The 16,786-nt window shown below is 36.7% G+C and overlaps 2 protein-coding genes and 1 non-coding gene across 14 annotated transcripts in view; 2 read left to right on the plus strand and 1 right to left on the minus strand.

Annotated features, from left to right (window-relative positions):
• CCDC125 (coiled-coil domain containing 125) overlaps positions 1–1,843 on the plus strand; it is a 30,918-nt gene extending 29,075 nt beyond the window's left edge. For all 6 annotated transcript variants that reach the window (XR_011999153.1, XM_072745354.1, XM_072745353.1 and 3 more), the window contains one exon: positions 656–1,843. Coding sequence is in view for 5 of the 6 variants with exons in the window: in XM_072745354.1 (XP_072601455.1) it covers positions 656–958 (303 nt within the window). In the remaining variant the exon portion in view is untranslated. The remainder of the gene's footprint in view (positions 1–655) is intronic.
• Positions 1–16,786, minus strand: part of CDK7 (cyclin dependent kinase 7) — a 38,765-nt gene that overhangs the window by 3,383 nt on the left and 18,596 nt on the right. For 4 of the 7 annotated variants that reach the window (XR_011999154.1, XR_011999155.1, XM_025981950.2 and 1 more), the window contains exons 9-11: positions 9,146–9,232; positions 7,294–7,443; positions 4,834–4,981 (exon numbers count right to left, since the gene is read on the minus strand). Coding sequence is in view for 5 of the 7 variants with exons in the window: in XM_025981950.2 (XP_025837735.1) it covers positions 4,834–4,981; positions 7,294–7,443; positions 9,146–9,232 (385 nt within the window). In the remaining 2 variants the exon portion in view is untranslated. Of the gene's footprint in view, positions 1–68; positions 4,428–4,833; positions 4,982–7,293; positions 7,444–9,145; positions 9,233–16,786 lie in introns of those variants that run through there. The other 3 variants (XM_026019832.2, XM_026019836.2, XM_025981957.2) reach the window with 3 other exon arrangements.
• LOC112908342 (U6 spliceosomal RNA) lies at positions 9,833–9,939 on the plus strand. Its single transcript, XR_003232900.1, has one exon. It is a non-coding gene; the product is annotated as a U6 spliceosomal RNA (small nuclear RNA).

The raw sequence follows: 16,786 nt of genomic DNA on the forward strand, positions 1-16,786 counted from the left end.
CCCTGAAAATCAGTCCTGTTATCCCCATTTCGTGAATGACTAAAAAGACTCATGCTATGTGAACATACTTATCTATAGAAGTGTTCAAGTTGTTTATTCTCATATAAATATACAAAAACAATTTCACATATAAATAACTTCATTCTCTTACAGACATAAGTACATGTTAATATTATATACACATATACACACACGCACCATGTACATATATTGTCCCCGTCTTCGGATGACCTACAAAAGTTTGAGCATAAGGAAAGCTTTCTGTTCCTTTAAAAAAAAAGTCCTTAGAATGTGTAGCATGTTATTTGGGATCAGTAGACACCTAATTAATGTATTTTCATTGATGGACTTGACAGGTTGAAGATAGAATTTTTTTGAGAAAAATTCTTCTGACTATAGCTCTACAATCTGTGATTTTGATTTATTAACTGGTATATTTTTATTTTTTTAAAAGACTGTTTTAGAGACCCTGTGTGTGCAAGTTGGGGGAGGGGCAGAGGGAGAGAAAATCTCTAGCAGACTCCTCAGTGAGAGCTTAACATGGGGCTCAGGGCTCAATCTTATGACCCAAGCTGAAACCAAGAGTCAGACACTTACAGGACTGAGTCCCCCCAGACACCCCTAACTGACATAATTTTATTTTCTGTATGTGCAGTTGAATGATAAAGAAGAAGCTCTGGCTCATCAAAGAAAAGTTAGTTACATGCTTGCTCGGGCACTGGAAGAGAAAAACACCACCTCAAATGTGAATAAGGAAAAAAATCCCATGAAAGACAATTTTGCATTAAAGTCCTGGGGGAAATCTTCAGAATTCCCTGTACTGCATGATCCTGTATATTCAAGTGTTCAAATTTTAAATTCCGTGGGCTGCATTTGTTCAATCCAGCACCCTCACAGAGTTCAAAACTGCACAAGTACTCTCAAGAGATCCTGTTCTTTGCCATCAAATATATTTTGAAGATAAACCAGTTGAAATCAGAACCAAGAGCTATTTCTATCGAGAGACTTTAAAAAAGGACTGTACAAATGTTGCAATATCTTCAGAAATTTTGTATTTTCTGGGTTATTTTTAAGTTTTAGAAGGCAGCTTAATACTTAGATACTCATTTTCTACAAGAAACTTACTAGTATCATGTTGACGTATTTTATAAATTACATTACTATACTTTAGGAAATTTTCAGTGTTTGCCAACATCTTAAAAACAACAAAAATGATTTTTAAGAAAAAGTTATTTAACTTTAGATTAACTTAAAGGGATCTCTGTCAAAGGGATCTCTGTCATAAGCAACAATATAAATATTTCTTAGAGCAAATAATGCCTAGGAGTGACTTAATTTTTGAAATATGTGTATCTTTTATTGTATTTTTCAGGATTGTTCATTTGTCACAGGAAGTTTAAAACTAATAATTTCCTTAATTTCAATAAAGTTATTATGGTGGGACTTTGGCAGAAGTATATTCCAAGCCCCGTTAGTTACCTCTATAACTTCTTTTTTTGTTGGTGCAGTGGCACTTTGTAGCTAGAACTACACAGAATTCTAGCACTCGCACCATTATGAATTAACTTCTTGTTGTAATGCTAAATTTTAAGCCATTTAATTTTTTCTTGCTTTCTATAAATGTTACATAGTAAAGATCTTTAATACCTTCTGGGGGGATCCCTGGGTGGCGCAGCGGTTTAGCGCCTGCCTTTGGCCCAGGGCACAATCCTGGAGACTCAGGATCGAATCCCACGTCGGGCTCCCTGCATGGAGCCTGCTTCTCCCTCTGCCTGTGTCTCTACCTCTCTCTCTCTCTCTGTGACTATCATGAATAAATAAAATCTTTGGAAAAAAAAAAAAACCTTCTGGGAATGCTACTACATTAATAACATCACTGTCATGTCAAAGGAAATGGATTACATTATCAGAAACTTTTATCTAGTTAGGATCTCTAGTAAAAGAATATGCACGGCTTGGCTGTGTTGAATATTACTTAAGTAGATGAGGTAACAACAGGGCAAAATGAGGGAATAGAAAATATAAACTGTTTCTAGTTGTGTTAAAGCAACACCACTGGCATTAATAAATACTAATAAAATATGAAAACCTGGCAAGTACATTTTGAAAAAAGAAGTAATGATGAGGAACTACTGTTACTAGATGTTAAGAATGCACTGTCTTGACAGTAATATAAAGCTACGTTATTTAGAACAATGTGGTAACCAGCGGGTCAATGGAATAGGATAAAGACCACACATACATATGACAACTTAATGTGAAATAATAGGTAAGAAAAGGGAAAGATTTGGCAATGTTCCACAATAGGAAGTGTAAAAAAAAAAAAAATCAAATAGGGCTGCCTAGGTGGCTCAGCGGTTTAGCGCCTCCCTGCAGCCCAGGGTGTGATCCTGGAGACCCAGGATCGAGTCCCATATCAGGCTCCCTGCATGGAGCCTGCTTCTCCCTCTGCCTGTGTCTGTGCCTCTCTCTCATGAATAAATAAAATCTTTAAGAAAAAAAATAAAAGGTTCTTTTTTAATGTGTGTGTATATAATATGTACGTGTATAATGCAAATTCATATAAACTGATAAAATTTGGAATACTCCAAAAGAATCTAAGTCAGCATGTTCACAAGTTAGATTATATATGGTTTAGCAAATGTGAGGAACTATTCAATCATACAGAAATTTCAAAAATGTAAATTAGAATGAGATACCAAATTAGCAAAGATCACAAAATATGTGAATGACAGAGATGATGGGGTGAAACATCCTTTCATAGACTGGTGATGGCTGTATCTTGGGGGATATATACTCAGAAGTGAAATTGCCAGATCATATGAAGATGCTTTTTAAAAGTTTAAGGAAAAAAAAAAAAAAAAGTTTAAGGAAAGGCTGCAGTTTTCCAAAGCAGTGACACTTTTACATTCCAACCAATAGTGCACAATGATCCCAATTTCTTCACATCCTAACCAACACTTGGTATTTTCTGCGATTTTTTTTTTTTTTTGATAGTAGTGATCCTAACAGGTATGAAGTGGTATCTCATTGTGGTTTTGACTTGCATTTCCCTAATGACTGGTGAAATGTTTATTCTAAAGTCCTTTGCCAAAAAAAAAAAAAAAAAGTCCTTTGCCATTTTTTTACTATCATTTTTTTTATTGTTGAGCTATCTTTTATCAGATATATGATTTGCAAATAATTTCTCCTGTTGTTTTCACCCTGTGCTTATCACACTCCTTTGATACATACAAGTTTTAAATCTTGGTGTCTATTTTGTCTTTTTAATGAAAGCAAGTTCATTAAGTTTCTCTCTTGGTAGCAGACAAGGAAACCAAACAGATTCTAAGCACAGCTGTTGGCTTGTAGATGGAAGACGCCATGTGACCAGGCCTGTGGGCTGTCTTAAGAAGCTGGGAAAGGCCCCAGGCTGACAGCTAAGAAGGACAGGAAGCATGTGCATTAAAATTACATGAAATGAATGAGTTTGGAAGAATATCCTTCCCTAGAAACTCAGATAAGAGCTCAGTTCAGCTGACAACTTGATTTTGAGCTATGCAAAAAAATAGAGGGGCCAAGTCAGACATCTGACTTACACATCTGTGAGGTAGTAAATTTATGTTATTTCAAGCTGCTACATTTATAACTTTTATGCAGCAAAAGAAAAATAACAGTCCATAAATAAAGCATGAATATGTAGTGTTATATAAATTTAAAAAATATATATATACACACACTAAATGGCTGTTAAATAAACTTATTACACTTATATGTATTAACATGGAAGGAATTTAAAAAGTTTTGAGTAAAAAAGTGTGAGATATACAGTCTATGACTCATACAAAATTTTAAGACCCCAAACAATACTGTGTATTACCAAATGTATTTTTATAAAATAGCAGTATAGTATCATGGAAGGACACACTCATTTCCTGAGAGTCACTCTCCCTTTGGGAAGGTGAAAAGGAAAAGAATGGCATGGCATGTTAAAGGGACCTCAATTTCATTTTTAATTTTTTCTTTTTTCCTATTTAGTATATATTAACATTTGTTAACTCTGGGTAGTAGGTAGATGCTACATTACTACTGCTGCTTCTATTTTTAATCTGTGATGCTAAATGGGCCAGATCACCAAAGTAACTGATGATTATTTTTATTAAGGTTTCCTCAACCATTTTCAATTCTACATTTCAGAGAATTGAACTTTTAATTTTACTTTTGCACTCTCATCAGAAAAATCAGAATTGTTTGTTTTAAAATACATTTAATAAAAATAATCCAGTTTTACATATTTTACATGTGTGGAATATTTACAAATTCCTTCTATAACATTTACTTAACGTTTACTATTTTTCCATTATTGGCCTTTTTGACTATTTCCTTCAGTAGTAAAATACTGTCCAGTGATCTCTGTAACTAAAAAATTAGCTTCTTGGGTAATCCTCCTAGGTGAAAAAAAAATGAGGTGGTTCACATTTAATCTTATGGCAATTCTAACCAATCAATGCATTCCAACTACATTCATTTCACTTGCTTTGATTTACTAATAAAATTTATTAAACATTAAGCATACGGTATACCAGTAAAAATTTATGAAGAAAATAAGGTATACACGGTAAGTTCTCACAGCTCTGAGGTGTACCCAAAAGTGCCCACGTCCTTTCAAAAAGCTTGATTTAATTATTTTCAATGGAAACTAATATTGCTAAAATAACACATTCTCTACCACACTGAGAAAAGTAAATAGCTCACAACCTACATTTCTTAGCTGCCCCTTGGTCATTAGCTATACATTACCTACTTGGGAGTTTTCTGAATTTATTTCATTTTTTACGAAAATGAAAGTTTTACCTTGTTCCAAGGCCTGTGTTCGCTTCCGTTTTGTTGCTACAGCTGGATTTGACTGCTCCTTTAAAGTTTCCAGGGGACAGTTTGGTCTTGGCAGCTGACATCCAGGTGTTGGACCTGGCCGATTACTGAAATATTTAGTTTTCAATGCCTTGAAAAAGGAAAGATACCAAGGAAAGTAGGGTTTTACGTATGTGAACTGTGTTTTAAGAAAATCTAACCTCCAGAATTGTTGGGAACATTAAAAACACTATGTGAATACCCACTTCCAAAATGAAATTTCAAGAATTTCGATGAGCCAATTATACAAATAAATACGTAACAGCTTAAGATCGGCAAATAATTTCACTACCTTAAGAAAAACACACTACTTTCTAACTTTTCTACATTAAAACAGCCTATACTATATGAAATATCCTTAGTAAGATACTGTATAATTCAGCACTCTACACTTTGGGGTTCTATGGTTCAACACGTAAAGAGAACAACATGTTTAAAAAAAAACTTTGTTTAAACAACATGTTTAAAAAAAAAGTTTGTCACATCTGTATGCATTCGAATGCCAAATCATGTAAATAAAAATTCTTTAAAATAGTTTTATAAAAAATGTAAAAGGTTGAAAATGATGTTTTAAAATTTAACAATCCACTGCAAATTAACAAAAATTTTACTTGGAAGGAACTGCACAAAGTTATTTCTATATATTACCTGCTCAGTGTTCAATGAGATATTTCCTTTACTTTGGTCCAAAATTCCAATAAAAATAGTTTCAAATGACAAACTTGTCAAGTTCTACTTTATCTGCATCATAGTATAGTTCAGTAACTACAATATTCCTTTTGGATACTCCTTTTAGGAACTTAAACCCATATAAATTTTTTAAGCATTTCCTCCCACATTATTTAAGAGATTCCTGACTTCAAGAGTTCTACTTCTAAAATACTGCTTCTGAATCATAATAGTTCTATAACTAAATTAAGCTTATTCTGAGCTATCAGAGATCTATGAATGGAAGATTATCTCATTCCAACTTTAAGACAGATATCCATGAGTCAGAACCCATTTTTTAAAATGCATTCTATCAAAATACAACTCAAGTTGTCACTAGTATTTTTCTATAAATTTTGAGTTTTTACTATTAATGAAAACAACTTTCTAGGTAATCTGAAATAGTCTCAAATTTCTTATGATAGAAGTAAGAAGTATATGTGTAAGGGTGGAAAGAGAACAATGAGGTACTTGTTTGAAATGAGAAAAGTCATTCTAATGGTAAAGTATCAGTGCAATTGCTGTATTAATGCAGCATCATGTACTGCCAAAAAGAGATGGTCTATAAAAGTGAATTCATTAGACAATCATTTGGTAGTCTGTAATAAACTTAAGTGAAAAAAACTCCACTTATTGTATCCTTGGTATATTTATTGTACATTAACATGGTTTCTTAGATATGAAGGCTTGTGAAATTTCATTTGAATCAGGGTCTTACTTTATGAAGCCAAATCATTGTACTGTGTTGCGTTTCTGCTTTGCCCTGCCTTAATTTTAAGTGTTTGTGACATTATTCTTTTTTTGTTTTGTACTTGTTTTTAAAACAAAGAAAATGGGTTTCCCCCCACAATCTATAGGTCTTTTATTTTTGCGTTTGGTAACATTTCTTCTTTTTGAAGAGCAGATAATCTTGATCGTCCTAATTTTTTTTTGAGTTTGATTTTTATGTCCCTTAAACAAGGGTCAGTATCAATGTTTGTTCTATTTAGAGTATCTTTCAATCTCTTGTAAGCATATAGTTGTATTGAGCTATACGATGGGAAAAAAAAAAAAAAAAGAACTATACGATGTTTAGGGTCCCTGGCTCAGTTAGTTAGAAGAGCATGTGGCTTCTGATCTCAGGGTTTTAAGTTCAAGCCCCATACTGGGTGTAGAGATTACTTAAAAATAAAATCTTTAAAAAAGAAAAGCAAAAAAAAGAACTATATTATTTTCTTCTCCATTATCACTTTTTGACTATGAAAATGATCAGCAAGCATATTGGGATTGCGTTTCATGGGGAAAAAAAACAAAACACTTTGGGCATTAGGATTAGCACAAACCTAATTGAAATACCATTATCTCAACAAGTACAGAATACTTCTTATTTTTTATTCTCTAGGTAAACTACCTGAAAAGCCAATTAATTATGAAATAAGTATGTATTTATATTACATATTTTAACAAAAGTAAATTCTCCCATTACCGTGTGTGCATGATATAATTTAATACCAGTCTGAAAAAAAAAATACCAGTCTGAATAGTGTTTGTAAGCTTAAGGACAAGATAAAATTTGTTATTCCTTAAAACAAAAACACATCTTTACAGTATTTAAAGAATATTAGAAAATCTTACTAAATTCCATTTTTATTTTATCAATGCCAGAATTAAGATTATCCTCTTATGTCCTAATATAAGAAATACATGCTAAAATACCTGTGTGGCCGTAATTCGAGTACATGGGTTAAATAAGAATAAGCCTTGTATGAGATCTAGCAAGTCGTCTCCTGCTGCAATGAAGATGTGTTGTAACGGGATTCCAGGAAAACTTTTAAATGTCACGAAATCTGGAAGACTACACATGTCCTGTAAAAATATTTATAATTCAAACTTAAAGACTGAAAGGCATATAGTTCTCAAATGAAGAACTAAAACTGTCAAATGGAGGCTATGATGAACCATATAGAAAATTTCAAGAAATCTATTTAGAAACTCCTAAAACTACTAAGTAGAACACAGTTACAGGGTGTAGGATAAACATACAAAAAAACAACTTGTTCTATATACTATAACAAAAGTGCATACTTTTTTTTTTTTTTTTAAGATTTTATTTATTTATTCATGGGAGACACACACAGAGAAAGAGACAGAGACACAGGCAAAGGGAGAAGCAGGCTCCATCCATGCAGGGAGCCCGATGTGGGACTCAATCCTGGGTCTCCAGGATCAGGCCCTGGGCTGAAGGCGGTGCTAAACTGCTGAGCCACCCAGGTTGCCCAACAAAAGTGAATACTGAAATTAAAAATGCCATTCAGAATAACTCAAAAGAAAAAAAAGGGGGGTGGGCACCTGGGCAGCCCAGTTGGTTAAGCAACCAACTTTTGTTTTTGGTTCGGGTCATGATCTCAGGGTTGGGAGCCCGAGCCTTGCATCAAGTTCCACACAGTGTGGAGCCTGCTTAGAATTCTCTCTCTCCCTCTGCCCTGCCCCTCTCCTGCACACATGTGCTCTTTCTCTCTCTCTCCCACTCTTTAAGAAAAAAAAAAAAAAGAGTAACTGAACAATGAAATATGTGAAAATCTAACAAAACATGCAGGACACATATACTAAAAGCTACACAACTGGGGCACTTGGCTGGTGTAGGCAGTGAGGTGTGCAACTCCTGATCTCAGGGTTTTAAGTTTGTGCCCCGTGCTGGGTGTAGAGACTACTTAAAAACAAAATCTTAAAAAACAAAAAAAAAAACCAAAACAAAAAAAACCTCCACAACTATACAACTATGTAAAGTAAATCAAAGTTCTACATAAATGATGAGACCGGTTTCTTCAAGGATTTGAAGACTCAACTCTGTAATACAATTCCTACCAAAATTCTGACAAAATTATTAGACACATTATTCTAAATGTATATTAAATGTAAATCTAAAAATTTACAATTTTTATTTACGAATAAACAAGTGGGATTATCTTACTGAACTACAATACATAAAATTTAGCAACTTAAATTGGTGTAAGTTTTAACCAAGATTTAAGATTTCTTTTTTTGTAGACAATGTAATGGGTTAAATATATTTATAGTACTGAGACATGTTAATTGTTAGTGAAAATTCTAGAAATATACTCTAAATCCACCAAGATGTTGATAATCAAACACCAAATACCCATCAAATGAAGTATCATGAGGCTGTTTAAAAAAATCAGTAATAAATACTAAGTAAAAAGAGCAAGTTGGGTGCAAAAAAATTATATGGTATGGTCCCATTTTTATTAAAGAAAAGACAAAAGATGCAACTCTCTGTGTATGTGGTTTGTGTACGTATCCTCACTGCAAGACTTTTCAGCAAACTGACAGTGATTAACCCTGGAATGGGAATTACTGGGATAGAGAAAAGGCAACATTACAAAGGAGGCTGGACAGTATACCAGTTTTAACTTTCTACTTGATATAAATTTTTCAGAAAATATATTACTAGTAAATTAAGACAAAGAATACATTTAAGTAATACTAATACCTACATGACAGAAACATACAAAATCCTAACTAACTTTCAAAGAACATGAAGGCTTACAGGCCACTGTTCCTCAGTTGGTGTGCCCAAAGTTTCAAATATTCTTGTTAGTTGATCAAGGTCTGAATCTCCTGGCAAAAAAGGAACCTGAAACAGAGTAAGATGCAGTTATTTCAATGTAGTATGTAATAGTTATACAAGTAGTATTATAAATTTAACAAAAAAACTAAACTAACAAAAATCAAAATGTACTCTGAAGCATACTAGATGTGGCATTAGCTCCTACCACTACTAACCAAATAAAGAGCACCATGCTTCCCATTTTATTCACTCCTCAAATCGTTAGTAAACACCAGGCAGGGATGCCTCAGTGGTTGAGCCTCTGCCTTTGGCTCAGGGCGTGACCCCGGGATCCAGGATCAAGTCCCACGTCAGGCTCCCTACAGGGAGCCTGCTTCTCCCTCAGCCTGTGTCTCTGCCTCTCTCTGTGTCTCTTATGAATAAGTAAGGAAAATCTTTAAAAAACAAAACAAAACAACAAACAAACAAAAAACCACCAGGTAATAGGCACTGTGCTAATTAATTAAACCCTAAGCATTTAAAGAAGGGAACAAGAAAGGGGCACTTGGATGGTTCAGTCGCTTGAGTATCTTGATCTCAGCTCAGGTCTTGAGCTCAGGGTGGAGAGTTTAAGCACCACATTGGGCTCCACACTGGGCGTGGAGCACATTTACAAAAAAAAAAAATGTGCTCACTTCGGCAGCACATATATTAAAATTGGAACAATACAAAAGAGATTAGCATGGCCCCTGGGTAAGGATGACACACAAATTCGCGAAGCGTTCCATGTTTTTATGCCATGTGGAACCGGAGGGTGGTGAGGGGGAGAGTCAGGCACCTAGGGGAGGGAACCCCTCAGCCGGGCAGACCCAAGGAAATGGTCCCATTTCATACAAGCTCAGGCCTGCTGGGGCTCAGGGAGGCGGATGACAGATGAAAATCACATCCAGCACCCCTGTGCCCCCGGAGAACAGCTAAAATAGGTTCAGCCTTCCACCTCATCATTTCTGTAATCTGTTCTTTGATGTCTTATTTTTCACAAAGAAATTAAATGACTTTCATGAGCTTTAAAAAAAAAAAAAAAAAAAAAAGAAGGTAACAAGACCATCCTGGCTCTCCCCAAGGGTGGATGTGAGAATGCTGGTAATACCATAAAAGGGACATTTACCAGACGTTTTCACTGAGAGCACAGGGTCCTAGCACACACAGAACAGCATCTAACGTACTCCAGACAGGTCAAGGAAGGCTTCCTAGGGGAACAGCAGTGAAAGTTGAAAGATGAAGAAGAGTTAGCCAGAGGCAATGTGTAAGGTGGAGGAAGACTATTCTAGTTGAAGTACAGGAGCAAAGGCTAGAAGGCAGAACACTATATTAGAAATCTTATTTAACGGGGATCCCTGGGTGGCGCAGCGGTTTGGCGCCTCCCTTTGGCCCAGGGCGCGATTCTGGAGACCCGGGATCGAATCCCACATTGGGCTCCCGGTGCATGGAGCCTGCTTCTCTCTCTGCCTATGTCTCTGCCTCTCTCTCTTTCTCTGTGACTATCATAAAAAAAATAAAATAAAATAAAAATAGAAATCTTATTTAAGTAATATCTTGGCGTTCTATTTCTTTGAAGAGGTAGGATGGCAAATTTTAAAAGGCTAAGTGACCGCAAGCTAAAAATTAAAGGCTAATAATTAAAATCCTTGCTATAGGGGATTCCTGGGTGGCGCAGCAGTTTAGCGCCTGCCTTTGGCCCAGGGCGCGATCCTGGAGACCCGGGATCGAAATCCCACATCGGGCTCCTGGTGCATGGAGCCTGCTTCTCCCTCTGCCTGTGTCTCTGCCCCCGCCCCCCCCCCCTCTCTCTCTCTCTCTGTGACTATCATAAATAAATTAAAAAAAAAATTAAAAATATATAAATAAAATAAAAATCCTTGCTACACACAGACATCATTTTCCACTTCATTCTCAAACATCTGTGTAAATAATAGGAGGGTAAAAAAGAGTTTACACTGTGAATAAGAGGCCTTTCACACTATTAGAGGCCTTGAAAAAAAGTTTATAAACTCAATGAGAAGATGAGATTAAGTACGAGGTCTCCAAAATTTCTATTACTGTGGACCCCTCCCACCCACCCCCAACAACCCCTGCCAAAAAAGCATTTAGCCCTGCCAGGTATCAGTTTTTTCCAATCTCACCCTTCTTGCCTTTTATGAGAAAACACATTTGGGGCTTTAAATGTTTTTCTTTTGCCAGCTGAAGCTCTGTCAACAGAAGCTGCTGGAGAAACACTACAGGAGAAGACTTTTGCTTCCTGGGTCCAGCTGGCTCAACTAGCCGGCTCCTGGAGCCACTCTCAGCTCCTCTAGCAACAGGTTCCCGCACCTGTGGGCAGTTCTTTCAGCGCCCAATGCACCAAGCAGCTTCCCTCTACAGATGGTTGTACACAAGAGTGCCTCCAGAAACCCCCGGCCCCGGATGAGCTTTCCTCTGCATGCAAGAGGACAGATTTTCAACACAATCTGCCAACACAGCTCTACAGGGACTTTTCTGTCATCCAGCAAGCCACGCTGTGCTCTCTTCAAAGAACAGCTCTCAGTCCCAGAGTCCTCTGCCGTAGGTGCTGTCTCAGTCTTAGGTTGGCTGCTCCTTCTGTCTATTCCTGTATTAAAATTCTCTTTTTTTTAAAGACTGAGAGAGCGACAGATAAACAGTATGCAGGGGAGGGGCAGAGGGGTCTTAAGCAGATGCTGCACCAAGCACAGAGCCCAATGGGGGGCTCGATCTCACAACCCAAAGATCATGGTCTATGCAGAAACCAAGAGCCAGACGTGCACCACCCAGGAACCGCTCTCTTTACTTTTTATTAGTCAATCCTTCATTATTGCAATCACTTCTATTTCTTTTTATTAAACTTCTCTCTTGGGCAGCCTGGGTGGCTCAGCGGTTTAGCGCCACCGTCAGCCCAGGGCCTGATCCTGGAGACCCGGGATCGAGTCCCACATTGGGCTCCCTGCATGGAGCCTGCTTCTCCCTCTGCCTGTGCTCTGCCTTTCTCTCTCTCTGTCTCTCCTGAATAAATAAATAAAATCTTTTAAAAAGTAAATAAAAATTAAAAAAAAAATTTCCTCTCTTCAATGTATGGTTTCTATTTTCTGACTGGATCCAGACTTAATACAATCCCTATATATAATACTGGACCATTTATGTATATGAAATGTACATCCAAAAAAAAGAAACCTGAAGTTACACTAAGTTACACTGCATGAATATCTTTAGGCATCCTAACATTTCCTTCTCATACTGCAAAAGATTATCTCCTATTTTGCAGACTACTAATATAAATTATACTGTAAGATCTGAAGAATGGGACACTCATCATTATAACCTTACTTTCCCGGGCAAGCTAGCAATTTAATCAGATTTTAAGGATGGGTGTTTGGGGAACGCCTGGGTGGATCACTGGTTGAGCATCTGCCTTCGGCTCATGTCATAACCCCAGGGTCCTGGGATCGAGTCCCACATCGGGCTTCCTGTAGGGAGCCTGCTTCTCCCTCTGCCTCTCTCTCTCTCTTTCATGAATAAATAAAATCTTAAAAAAAAAAAATGGGTGTTTTGGTATGATGTACAAAAAAATTTTTTTCCAAATATTTAAGTAATCTCTACACCCACCATGGTGCTCAAACACATGACCCTGAGATCAAGAGTCACACACTCTGGGGTGCCTGGGCGCTGCAGTAGTTTAGGTGTCCCACTCGTGGTTTCAGCTCAGGTTGTGATCTCAGGTTCATGATACCAAGCCCTGTATCAAGCTCTGCACTCAGTGGAGTCTATTTGAGATTCTCTTTCTCTCTTCCCCTGTCCCTTCTATTCACTCTAAAAGAGATAAATCTTAAAAAAATAAATAAAAGTCACACACTCCTCAGACCACGCCAGCCAGGCACCCCATGATTATAATGAGCTGCTTAATGTGTGAACTTGGATTTCTACAAATAAGTTTACAAAAATAAACCAACTATAAAACACATTTCTGATAAAAAGTGGGAAATCTGAACATAGACTTGATATTGATTTATATACTTGCTTTTCTTCAGAGGATAATGGTATTATAATTATAAAAAATTCTTATCTTTTAGAGAAATAGCAATATGAATAAGATGGCATGTCTGGAATTTGTGGCAGAAAAAAAAATGTGGTGTGAGAGAATTATAAAATAAAGCTCGTCATGTGTTAAAAACTGCTGCAGCTGGTTGGTAGGCACACTGAGGATCATTTTTCCCCTAAGACTCCCCTGCTAAAGCTCTCGTCCCTCCTGCTTCAATCTTGACTAGTTGCTCTCTAGCCTGTTGCATAGCTGGTGCAGGTGTGGAATTCTATTCATCCCCTTTTTGTGTTGAATCTCATGTTCTCTAAATCCCACACCTTTCTCTTGATTTACTCTCATGTAATAGAGCACAGCTTCCAAGAAATTCCTAAGAAAGGAAGGTGTAAAATTTTTAGTGTAATAAATTCTATTTATTCTCAGAGCTAACTGAAAATACAAATGGGCATGCAATTCTAGGTTGGAAATTATTTCCTTCAAAATGCATTCTACTGCCTTCCAGATTTCAGCGCTGCTTTTGGGAAGCCTGATGCCATTCTCTTCTCTAAACCTTCATTATGGTTTCTATGTAACTTCTCTTTTTTCTCTCTGTGGAAATGAAATATTTTTCTTAAACTCTGGTTCTCTGAAATTTCTCAAGATGTATTGGGATGGGTCTTTTTGCACTTTGAGTCAATTTACATCCATCAATGCTGGGCTATTTTCCTGTGAATTTCTTGTCCTACATTTTCTTCTGTTTTTTGTTATATTCTATGATCAATCCTGGATCAATCAGCTAGTTTTAGTTTTTGGTCCTATTTGATAAAAGAATACTTTCCCCAGTTTTCATTTTCTTTTAGTTATCCTATGTGAAAATTCTTCAGTATCTTTTATTCTTTGATCCTTTAGTAATAGAGCATCCTGTTCTTGTTTTACAGGTGCAGTATACTCTCTTAGTTCTCTGAAGATGTGGCGGGGGTGGAAAGTTAATTTTCTTCTGCTATTTTTCCCAAGTTTCTTTTTAAGTTAGTCTTTGACGTGGGATGCTTTCATCAAATATCTAATGATCCTTGCTGATTACCTGGTAATTCCAACAGGATGGAAGCACTCATTAAATATTTGGAAATCCTTGATAACTATGTGGTAATCACTAACTGTTCATACTCAAGGGTAAGGTACTAAAAACGTTGATTACAGCTCACAGGCCTTCTCTAGAAAGACCGGGTGAGGAGTTTTATGCCAATTATTTGTGGATCTATTCTCGGGGTCATTCAGTTCTTCCAGTAATGGATCCTCTACTCTTTGGTCTGCGTTAAAGAGTTACTACAGAGTATTACGAGGCTAAAGGGTTCTGGGAGCTGGGCAGAGAACTAAATTGAAAGTTTCACAGTTCAGCATACAGACTTTCATATAATCTGCATGTTTTTACTCACATTCTCCACTGTGTCTAAGATGGTGATGCGTGGAGATTTGTGTTTCAATTTCTTTAGGGAATAAACCTATCTCTAGAAGAGGGATAAGTCAGGTGGCAATAAAGGTGGAAAAAGGGAAGGGACCTGGCTGTGTAGGGGGATCCTGGTATTAATTGCCCATAAAAATTTTTTTTCGACCAAGTTTTTAGACCTATACTTCATTATCATTATCAGTGATCAGTGATCATAGGTACTTCTCAATAACTGAGCACCTTCAGGATTCTGTGTGCCAAGCCACAACTGCCTCTAGTTGGCATCTTTTCCTGTAAAATTTTAGCCTTCTTAATTTCTGGTTTTACATCTGCTGGCATAGTATTTTGGGCATCTCCTAGTTTCAAAGATGGCATATTTATATATATATATATATATATTTTTTTTTTTTTTAAGATTTTATCCATTTACTCATGAGACACACACACACACACACAGAGACAGAGACACAGCAGAGGGAGAAGCAGGCTCCCTGCAAGGAGCCCAGTGTGGGACTAGATGCGGGATCCCAGAATCATGCCCTGAGCTGAAGCAGGTGCTCAAAGCTGAGCCATCTCTAAATTATCTTTTTAGAGATAATTTATGGGGGATGATGCTTGCCCTGGCATCTTGAAATCTTTAAGATACAATTATCACTTTATTTTGAAAATGTCTTCCCTCTATTAAGCACCAAAGCAATATTTTTAAATTAGTTTTAAGTTCACTAAGTATTTATTTACTTATTTATTTATTTATGAGAGAGAGACAGAAGGGCAGAGACACAGGCAGAGGGAGAAGCAGGCTCCATGCAGGGAGCCCAACATGGGACTCGATCCTGAGTCTCCAGGATCACACCATGGGCTAAAAGCAGTGCTAAACCGCTGGGCCACCAAGGCTGCCCACACCAAAGCAATATTAATGAAGAAATCCACTGCATGTCTCAGCAAGTACTAGATATAGTATGTAATCCAAGACAAACTTTTTTTTTCTAGTAATGAATAACTACTTTTAATTTTCATTTAGTAATGTGAATGGTTAAATTTAATAATCTGTATAACATATTTAAGTTCAAATGGGGGCTCTTCCATAATCTCATTTTTTTTTAAAGGATTTTATCTATTTATTCATGAGAGACAGAGAGAGAGGCTGAGATACGGGCAGAGGGAGAAGCAAGCTCCCTGTAGGAAGCCCAAAGCAGGATTCGATCCCAGAACTCTGGGATCACACCCTGAACCAAAGGCAAATGCCCAACCACTGAGCCACCCAGACGTCCCCCATAATCTCATTCGTAACAACTAATAATCTTATTGATTTTCATTTGCTAAATATGGAATTTGGACTAGTGTGTCATCCATATTTAGTTAACATAAGTGAATCATGTTCAAGTTCAACATATCCACATATTATTGCAAACAGAAGCATTACCAAAGAAAGAGCCTGTGTTTATTTTTTTACTGTTCTTCAACAACTTCCTAGAGGATACCAAAATTTTACCAACACACAACTGTGACTAAGTATGTGAATGAAATCTTTTTAGTTTTAGGAAAAAGAATCAAATTAATCCTAAAAGGAAGAGAGACACTGAATTTAAGGGTACCATGAGTAAGGAAACCAAGAGGAACTTCTCTCTGGTTCTTTTCAATTTGACTCCATTCATAAAATCTTTTTGTGTTCAGATTCATCTCTTTAAAAAATTTTGATATTGTAGAAATTTATTTTTTCTTTTTCATGTCTTTATAGGGAGCCAGGAATCATAAAGCAAATATTAGAAAATCAGTAATTTTTTAATGCGATAGGCAATAACAACAATATAGTTATTTATTTATTTTTTTTATTTTTATTTAAGATTTTATTTATTTATTCATAGAGATGCAGAGAGAGAGAGAGGCAGAGACACAGGCAGAGGGAGAAGCAGGCTCCATGCAGAGAGCCTGACGTGGGACTCGATCCAGGGTCTCCAGATCACGCCCTGGGCTGCAGGCGGCGCTAAACCGCTGCTCCACCGGGGCTGCCCTATTTATTTATTTTTTAACAATATAGTTTTTAAATAACTGGAACACTTTAGCCTCTAGTACCTTGTGTATCAAGGAGCCTATGCCAAACCAAATAATGGAAGCTGCAGTCTGAGCTGAT

Source organism: Vulpes vulpes, unplaced genomic scaffold (assembly GCF_048418805.1).
Source record: "Vulpes vulpes isolate BD-2025 unplaced genomic scaffold, VulVul3 u000000652, whole genome shotgun sequence".
NCBI lineage: Eukaryota > Metazoa > Chordata > Mammalia > Carnivora > Canidae > Vulpes > Vulpes vulpes.